Here is a 10,023-nt window from a genome sequence, read left to right as displayed (position 1 = left end):
ACTTCTAACCTCCCTCTTTATATGATAGGTTTTCTGAAATACTTCACTTTTCTTCACTTTCTCCTTCTCTGGAACAAAAGAGAAATGAATGGTGAAACAGCTAAAATGTCAGACACATAGGCAACAAAAAAAAGAGTAAGTGAAGTACCTGAGAGAGGTTTTGCTTAAACCCGTTTCTTCCAGAGCTCACGCCTACTCAAAAGATAACTTTAAAGTACCATAGTACTGTGACGCTATCAATAAGGGCTGAATGTCCCTGTTCTGGTGAAGGACTCAAACTTCTTTTGATAACAATGCCAGAGAAATTTCACTATTATATTTCAAAATATATTTTATTATAATTTCTTGTCCTAAAATATCCGTTTTTATATTAAAACTGCACAAAATAGTCTGAATAGTTATCTTATGAACTGTATCTATTTCTTTGTTGTTGTTTTTAACATATTCCTGTTTGCAAAGTGAGAGATCAGATTTTTCTGTGTCTGTTATTTTTGGCTCAATTTTATATATTATTCCTTGGCTGGAAAGTGTAGTGGATGTAGACAGAGGGAATTGTCTGCAAAGGTACCTAATCATTTTAGATTATGAAAAATTCACTAGAGGGAGCACTACCACATTCTGGCTAAACAAAAAAAAACACTGCAAGAAACAATTGCTTATAATTTTACTGTAATATATTATTTCTTCAGGGCACAGAAGAGAAAAAATAATTTGTTGTGTGTGCGTAGCATAAAGAAATAAACTGTTTTTGAAATGTTAAATATTTATTATGGTTTGTCTTCAGAACCATAAACTTTGCAAATAAGAAAAACAACTAGGAACAAAACCTAATTTAGAATGGATAATTGTAGCATTAATTCTCTGTTTTATACTTAGGGAAGGCACATATATGCATACAGATACCAGAAACTTGTTTAACTGCTAAATTATTCTCTGGAGAATAAGATTTATTAAATAAATGTTCTTTAACTTTCCATGAACAACCATAATCAGGTCTTTCATTTCACCTTCAGGCTCCTGTTTTCCCTGCAGATAATTATTTAGTTAATTTTCTTTTCCTTTTAAATTTTTTTTCTGTTTCAGTTAACAATAACTTTGCAAAAACATTTTCTGTACATATGAAATTAACAGAGTTAGAGACATGATTATGTCTCAGACATTAAAGTAAATGGAAATTCTGCCTGAGTAAAGGCTGTAGGACTGATCTCTTCTATACCTGGTTACTGCACTGACGGACTTTTCAGATTTACAAATGAACAGGAATATATATCTGAAATGAAATGTCTTCCATCTTGTAGTTTCCCATGCTCAAAAATGATAGGCTGCTGATTCAGAACTCTAAAGAAGCTCTTTACATTTAAGGACCTCTGTTTTGAGCCTACTACTAGTGTCCACTTCTGCTCCCATTGACTTCAAACAGTATCAAACACTTAGGGATGGATTTTTGCCAGTCCTTTTGTATACTCTCTACCTCCTCCTTGCAGCCCTGTGCAGCAGACAGCCATAAGTGCAATTCTTTCTTGCACTCATTTGAGTGCCACGACTGCAGAGCAAGTGCTGCCAGCTACCCTAACAGGATAGACAGGAAATTATATCACGGAGAGCTGGCAGAGCTGGCCAGCCACAGAAGGGAGCACATAACTACCATTATATTATGCACTGGATCTTGAATCTTTATTTGCATTGTATTAGACACTGTATATGTAGGTATACTCCAGTTGTCTGAATATCTTTTGAGACAGCCAAAACTTTTGGCTAGGTGGTGGATAAATACAATTCACTTTCTATATGAATTTCATATTCTGGGGACAAAAATGAATTTCAGATAACCTACAATTTTGACAATTGGGGTTTGAATAAACAAGATTTACTTGTAAAACATCTGTGTGAAATGCATATAGTGTGTGCGCCTATGCAAAGACCCAAGAATAAGATGCAATGTGTGGCAGACCCTCAATGAAGAACACACACAAATTATTCATGCAAGAAACTTAAAATGCTGTTGGTTTAATTTTCTTCATTTAAACTATAACCCCAGGTTAGAGCCCTGCAAACTCGCGGATATCTGCTTGACATCTGTGGATACGGTGGATATCTGTGGACAATGTTTGCGGATCACGGAATGCGGATCCAAATTTTGTATCCCCGCAGGGCTCCATCCATGGTACCTTACTCCTGATGTAAATAATTTCCAGCCACAGAGGCGAGAGTGGCCCGGTTTGTGGGAAACACAGCTGACTCTGGGATTCAAATCCGAGATGTCCCTGGGAACGAGGGATGTCTGCAGGCTGCGCATGGCTGTCCAAAGTCTGCCCTCCGCCGCTCCCGTGGCTTTTGTGGTGAGCAGAGCTATGGGCACTGAAGGGCAGACAAGATATTTTAATCGTACGCTACTATTAAGGGGGGGGGAGGTGACTTCATAAGCGTTTACCCGCAGGGGGCTGCTGGCACTCGGTCCGGGGCAGGGGACCACGCGGACATGCTGCCACCAGCGGAGGCCCGGGGACCAATTCTGCCTTCGCGGCCTCCTGTGCTGAACAGCAGTGACCGGGAGCAGCGGCTGCACGGCCCCAACCCCGTGGGACTACGGCTCCCAGCATGCCATGCTGCCCGGGCCGCCTCGCCGAGATGGGGCATGGCATGCTGGGAGTTGAAGTCCCCAGGCTCTGCCCTGCGCTCCCCTCCCAGCCCAGCCACCGGCCTCTGCCAGAGCCCCACGCGCGCCCCAAGGCGAACGGTTGGGCGCGGTCACGCGGCAGGGGCGGGGCACAGCGGCTCCGCCCTCTCCTGCTTTGGCGCCAAAGAGCACGGGCACAGCGTGGGCCTGCGGGCAGCAGCGGCGGAGTCGGTGTTAGCGAGATGAACGGCGATCAGCCCAGCCCCTGCGGCCAGCTCAATGGGTACAGCCAGCGGCCGCCCCGCGCTCCATCCCGGAGGGGGGAATCGGCTCCGGCCGCGTGTCTCGGGGCGCTGTTGGGAGTCACCCTGGTTCCCGTGGCCTCAGGCACCCTCCTGGCCCTGGGTGCGCTCCTGCCCTGCCCGTGCTTTGCTGCCCTGCCTGAGGCGCAGCCCCTGCCCCTGCCGGGTTACAGCGGCGCGGCGGGGCGGGGCGCGCGGCTAATTGCTGCTCTCCCTCGATGCAGGGAGGGAATCCACAGAAGTAGGGTTTTTCCGTGGGGAGTGAGTGAGGGCAGGGTGGGGGCTCAGCCAGCTGCTGGATGCCCCCTGGGCCGGGGGTGGATGGGATGGGATGGGAAGGAGGACAATGAGGGCACATTGGGGCTGGCATCGTGGATGGGGCAGCGCACAGTACCACGGGCTCATGATGTGAAAGTCGTGCCGCAGGCCCCTTCAAATAACAGCCACTCTGGGCATTAGGAGTGAGGCTGTGCTGGAAGGGTTTATAACGTGCCCGTTGCCCTAGGGTCTAGGTAAGAGCTACCCACTAGCAGGCAGGGGTGGGTTAGTGTCTTAGGCCTCTGGTTCAAATCCTAAGTGTCAGTAGAGTCCTTCCAAATGAAATAAATTGAGTTCAAATGTATTGCCAGTGCGAGATTGTTCTTGAGTTTACATTTATTAGACTTTCTTTGCCAAATCTGATTTAAAATCTTCCCACATGAGAGGGCTTCTGCTTTTTCCCTTGAGTCTATTCCACAACCTGTTAGATTTTACTGTCTGGAAGCTTTTTCTGTTATTTAGTCCAAATTTCCCCTCTCACTTATATCTAGTTATTCCTGGTTATATGCTACTTCGTTCCACTAAATAATCTGTCTCTTTGATGTTTACATCCAGATATATCTTTCTGAAAATATCTTTAAAAAGGCCTTTACTCTTCATGTATACTACACTCCTCTTGGCATGTTTCCTGATAGTTGGTATTTGCCCCTGTGCACTTGGCCAAAATTTCCATGCACAGACCCTTCCTGCAGTGTGCTAATTAATTGCTGCTTCTCAACCCAAGATGTGGCAGCAGATCAGTGTAGCTGTTTGTATGATACTAAATAATTTGCAAAGCTTATTGAGATTAAATGTGTAATGTAAAAGTAACTTTACCATCACTGGTTATCTTCTAGACACTCTAAAAACTTCAAAACCCATTGAAAAACAGGTATTAATATATCTTGATTATATCATAATTGTTTGCAGTTCTGTTTTGTTTTAAATCCCTGTATGCTAAAATGGTTGCACGCTATAAATGGGATAGGTTGGGACAGAATGTATATATGGTCTTGTCCATCTATGCCCGCTGTATTATGGCAACAATTCCAAGTTTCATGTAAAGATTGGAGGATTCTGGGGTTACTTATCACAAGTAATCATTTTGAGAACTGGCACAAACTTGCCACTGTGATTGTATGTTGGCTCTCTTGTGGATTTAAGCCCTGGTCCTGTAATTGACTCCAAGCAGGTGGAACTTTATTGAAGTCACTGGGACTTTGTGAGAGTGCCATGCCAGTAGACCATGGAGTCACTTAGGGCAGGTCTACACTACCCGCCTGAATTGGCGGGTAGAAATCGATCTCTCGGGGATCGAATTATCGCGTCTCATCGGGACGCGACAATGGATCCCCGAATCGACGCTTCTACTCCACCAGCGGAGGTAGGAGTAAGCGCTGTTGACGGGGGAGCCGCGGAGGTCGATTTGCCGCTGTCCTCACAGTGGGGAAAGTCGCCTCCGATACGTCAAATTCAGCTATGCTATTCGCGTAACTGAATTTGCGTGTCTAAATCGACACCCCCCCACACCCACCGTAGTGAGGACATAGCCTTAGAGGAATGGGTCCTGAGTCCTCTACACAGTAAAGCATTTCCCACAATCCTGGAGCTACAGATCCTGATCCAAGAAAAAGCACCCCAGATTCAGTATGCCCCAAAACAGAGACTGGCATAAAGAATACAAAAATAATTAAATTCCCAAAATGATTCTGTGAATGCAAAATATTGTGTGAATTGTGGAAACATTCACTCTTACAGAGTCCTCAAGAGGGACTGATTATTGCCAAAATGCTTGGAAATTGTAAACATAAACAGTATCTTCTGTAAAGATTTTGATTATAGCCAATCTTCTATGTGGGGGGTAACATGCAATTGTAAGAAATACTCTTTATTCTTTGCTGGAAAATAGATATTTATATATATTTAAGTATCACCCCTCAATAACCATATGGGGGAGGGAAGACAATCTAATTAAAGTAAAGGAATCAACTAATTTTGTTGACTAGCAGCTATAAATAAAACAATTAGGGGTGTTGGGAGGGAAGTTAATAGCTAGAGGTCAAGTCCACATGTTCCTTGTGCCTCTCTGGGAGGTGGAGCATCACCCAAGACTCCAATTCCTGAATAAATACTCAAATCCTGTCAATTGAATATTGATTTCCAGGAACAGACTTAATGTTATATAAACCCTAATTCAGATGTGGCTGTAACATGTATATAGGTCAGACAGTGAAAATAGAGGAAAAAACTACAAATATGAATAATAAGGCTAGGGACCTAGGGCCCAATTTTCCTCAGACTGTACTTTACAACTCCATTGACCTCAATTTACTCTGGTTTGAGAGCAGAGACAGGGTCATAGTCTATTTCAGGATTCTCCGCTAAATCTTCCATAATTTCTTTAGTGAACTCTTTTGCTAAAAGCAATTGTTGCATTTTCAGGTGTTCTGGAACTGTATGTGTGTTGCCATAACTAACTTGAAGGCTATCTGGACTTAAAAAAAGGCTGGTGAGATGCCTTACACTTTTTTTTTAACTGAAGAATAACTTGGTGATGTTTTTAGCCAGGCTGGAGGGGTAATTTGGGGGGGGGGGGGAAAAAAACATTATTCTTTACATTTCAGTTTCTCTTTATCTCGTGCTGCTTTCAATATATCATTTTGCACAGTGTGGCCTACACCTTGCCAGTAGTTCTGTAATTTGCTGAAGAGACATCTCTTTCATCAGGGATCTTTTGAGCAGAAGTAAGCATAATAGTTGTAAATGTCCTACTTTGCTCTCAGCTTTCATTTTGTGGGAATTATCGTCCCAATATTTTTATCAGTTAAATTCACAGAGCCTTGGAACACATCACAATGTTCAGCCTGATGAAAATATGTGGTAGATATCTGAAAATTTTCTGTGGTAATTTCTAATCGTATAGTTCCAGGTTTCACAGATTGGGGGTTAAGAATGGCAACTTGCTACAATATGCTAAATTTACATGCCTCTCCACCAGTTTATCTCCTCCTTAATCTTCACGCTCCTCTCTTGTGTGCACTTGACTGCACTCCTAGCTTGGATGTTACTAAATCAGAACAGTAGCATTTTATCCCATTCTGTGCTGGTGTAAATAGGTGCACAAGGTGCAGGGAGTGGAGAATCTGGCGAAAGTTGTTATTGTTAGTCATAAGTCTGTCCATAAGTGCCATTAAAAAACAAACAAACAAACCAGAACTGTAGAGCTCTTTCTTTCTGTACAAGCCTTTCATTGATCTTGTAGTATGTCACTTCTCTAATCCATTCATGCAAAGTTGGTACCTTGGAGTATTTCCAGTTATGTGTTATGTAGAGTTTGGCACACAAGAAGAATAAATGTAATAACTTGGTCCTTTGTTATATGTAAATATGATTTCCAGGAAATAGTTTAGCAATAGAGATTGCAGGAAAAAATGTTCCTCTTTCCCTCTATTCAATATAACATTAGCTATTTGGAGGGCTTCATCCAGAATTTTTATTTAGCTCCACATTATGTGTAATGTATGCCATTTCCAACATCAGTTATACATCCCCAAAATTTTTACTGTGAATCTTGCTCAATTTGGATTGATTTTTAAGGAAGGTAGCTTTTAAAGTCTCTTCCATTTGTGATTCCCCCCCCCCCTTTTTTTTTTCCCTGTGTGTTTCAATGAGACACTAGTCTCACTCAAATCTGTTGAAATTAATTCATTCAGATTGTCACAGCTTGCCTACCCTGAGGCTGTGATGGTGTGTGAGTATTGGGATTTCATGACAGGTTTCTAGTTTTTCCTTTTTCTATCACACTGTCATCCTTCACCAAGAATTGTTCCTTCCTTATAGGGCAGTAGGAAAGTCCTCAGGCCAGTGCTGGCAGAATCCTTTACTTGTGCTGCATATTTAGGATAGAAGGATGACTGATATGTTTTGCCTGTCCAGCATAACAAACTTTTCTGTCACCAGGAATAGAGGATGAAAATTTCCCCTATCAAGAGAGAGTCGAATTTCCACGTTCACAACCTGTATTTTTAATAGTGGTACTACTAGCATCTAGACTGCTTCCCCATCCAACTTTTAGAACAAAATAACATAGGAAAAATCCTTGCAGTTAAATCTCCTTCCTAATGTATCTTTGTATGCAGAGGGCTCCTGATTCTGCATTGCTGGGAGGTGTCCTGCTGTCTGATGGGAGGCCACCAGCTGCTGAAAAGTGCCTCTGAGGTCCCCTCTCGCAGGGCATTCTCCATTGTCTTGGAGCTTTTTACTAGAGTGGACACTATTTCACAACTTTCTTCTCTTCCTGTCTTTCTGATATTTTTAACTGGGATCCTTAGTAACAGCAACTCTAGATTAAAAAAAGAAAAGAACTTTGTTCCTATATGTTTTTACAGGTTATCTACAGGGGTGAAAGTAACTTAAAGGACTTACAGGTACTGCCAGAGTCCTGAGGGGGCGGGGCCTCATACGGAAGAGGTGGGGCCTCTCAAGATTTAAAGGCCCTGGGGCACTGGCTGTGGCTGGGAGCCCCAGGGCCCTTAAATCAACCCGGGGCTCCCAGCTGCAGAGGTGGCTGGGAGCCCCCGGGGCTCAGGGGCAAATTAAAGGGCTGGAGCTGCAGGTGGGATTTAAAGCGCCCAGAGCTCCTGTGGCTGAGAGAAGCCCCGAGCCTTGCCGGGCTGGGACCGGGATTTAAAGGGCCTGGAGTTCCTGCCGCTACGGGGAGCTTTGAGCCTTTTAAATCCCGGCCCCAGCTCGAACGCCGGAGCCGCGGGCGGGATTTAAAGGGCTCTGGGCTCCCCGCAGCCGCGGGAGCTCTGAACCCTTTAAATCTGTCCCCAGCCCGGTCGCCGGAGCCCAGAGCCCTTTAAATCCCCGCCGCGGAAGCCGGACTGCACCGGCTTGCTTTCACCTGTGGTTATCTACCATGTTTATATAGGATACCCTGTGGATGACTGGAGAACTGATGGGGTTTTTTGTTTTTGCTTTTTTGTTTTTGTTTTTTTAAGTGCAGTTGGGAAAGGAAGAGTTTATGGTCAGTTTGTAGATTCAAACTTTTTCTATTTTGACGTTTCTGCTTAACTCAAATACATTACAGCCAAGAAAAAATATTTTTGTGAGAGGTTTCTTGCACCCACTCCTTCAACTGTGGGATATGGAAGTACTCAGTACAGTTCTCCAGTCTTCCCAACACTCCTTCAGCAAAACATAGGGAAGACAAGATTTTTATATATTAAATTAAAAAGCAAGCAGGGGAAAAAACTACTACCTTTCAAGCTGCCTTTATTTATATGATAAAAAAGGGTGTGGAAAAAGGAGCACAAATTCATTTTGCTCCTTTCAGTTTTTTGCAGGTCACCTTTAAAGGGCCTGTACCTGAGCAAGACTTTTTACTCTTGATTTTTTAAAAACAAATTATTATGTAAGAGTTTGGAGATATATTGCAGGAGTCTCCTGCTTGAGATGGAAGAGTTGGCAACTGTTGCTACTATACCTGCTTCGGTGCTTGTATATTGTGGTGGTGAACAGTGAGTAAATGCCTTGGTAGATAATAGTCTCTGTGTGGTGGGGTGAGTTGGGTTATGCAGATCAGTTCTCTTTCTATATTTTTTTGTTGTCGTTCTTTAACCTCAACATAACTTGATGCATGAAACTCTTTTCTCCCCTCCCAGTTTAGGGAAGAGGCTGGAAGCCTCACTTTAAAGCTGGACACATGCTCCTACCATCCTAAATGCATTGTTTAAAGCCCTATTTACCTGTTTATGCTTGATGAGATCTGTTGACTCGTATGATAGGGAACAAGATGGGGGGAGGGAGGACTGGCAGTTTGTAGCTGCTTGTGTGTGTGGCAGGTTTGTTCTGCAGCAGATGCATGATGAGGCCATTTGAACCACTTGTAGCCTGATAGTACACATCAGGAATATTGCTTGTAGGTGTTGTAAGTGAAGGCAACTCATGGCCATAGTGGCACCAAGAGAGAGGTTTAACCACAAAAAGCGATTCCAAACACAAGTCTGCTTACTAGTTTTTATTATTGGCCATAACAAATAGCCTGAATCAGATGTTTGCAATTAGAACAACGGGCATAAGAGATTACATTGCCTGAGTGAAAAGAGTTTGGTAATATAGGAACAGGGGACATACCTTTTCTGAGAAATATGCAGGTGGTTATCTTTGAGGGATAGATAATACCTGGCATAGAGCTATTCAAAGACTGAATTATTTCATCGAAAGCTGCAATTTATGATCGCCTTTTGGCCTCTTTTGTTTGAAGGGAAGTGTTGCTTATAGGTTCAGGGCAAAACACTGATATGATTTACCATTAAACTTCTGATATGAATCCATAACATTCAGGGACAGATTCTGCTGCTGTCTACAATGGTGTAAATCCAGAGTAACTCGACTGGATTTTATATCAGTGTAACCAGGAATCTGGTCCCCAGTGTGTTTTGAAAGCAAGCGATAAAGGGGCTTTACTTTATCTCTTTAAAAATAAATAAAAATTAGGAAATGCAAGCTATAGCTTCTTTATTGACTGCCTGTTCTATTTGATTTTATAGGTTTGGCAGTGAAATGCTCTGTAAAAAACGGGAGGACTATTTGGAATGGCCTGAATATTTTATGGCAGTAGCCTTCTTATCAGCACAAAGAAGCAAGGATCCAAATTCTCAGGTAAGAAAGCAGCATGCAGGAGTAATGTAATATAGGTTGTATTGCACTGTGTGTCACACACCCAGTTTTATATATAGTGGATTTTCATTAGAAGTTATTTCAATATAGAGCTACCCAAGTTGCAGCACAGTAGGCGCTTTT

The 10,023-nt window shown here is 43.0% G+C and overlaps 1 protein-coding gene across 3 annotated transcripts in view; it reads left to right on the top strand.

Annotated features, from left to right (window-relative positions):
• The first annotated feature begins 2,681 nt into the window (after positions 1 to 2,681).
• Positions 2,682 to 10,023, top strand: part of DCTD (dCMP deaminase) — a 29,519-nt gene continuing 22,177 nt past the window's right edge. For 2 of the 3 annotated variants that reach the window (XM_034772363.1, XM_034772364.1), the window contains exons 1-2: positions 2,682 to 2,900; positions 9,771 to 9,882. In XM_034772363.1, the coding sequence (XP_034628254.1) occupies positions 2,860 to 2,900; positions 9,771 to 9,882 (153 nt within the window). In that variant the 5' untranslated portion in view covers positions 2,682 to 2,859. Of the gene's footprint in view, positions 2,901 to 5,658; positions 5,726 to 9,770; positions 9,883 to 10,023 lie in introns of all 3 variants that reach the window. The other variant, XM_034772365.1, reaches the window with a different exon arrangement.

This window comes from Trachemys scripta, chromosome 5 (genome assembly GCF_013100865.1).
Source record: "Trachemys scripta elegans isolate TJP31775 chromosome 5, CAS_Tse_1.0, whole genome shotgun sequence".
In the NCBI taxonomy this organism is placed as follows: Eukaryota; Metazoa; Chordata; order Testudines; family Emydidae; genus Trachemys; species Trachemys scripta.
Note: the sequence above shows the minus strand (reverse complement) of the source record. Positions and strands in the feature narration are given on the sequence as shown.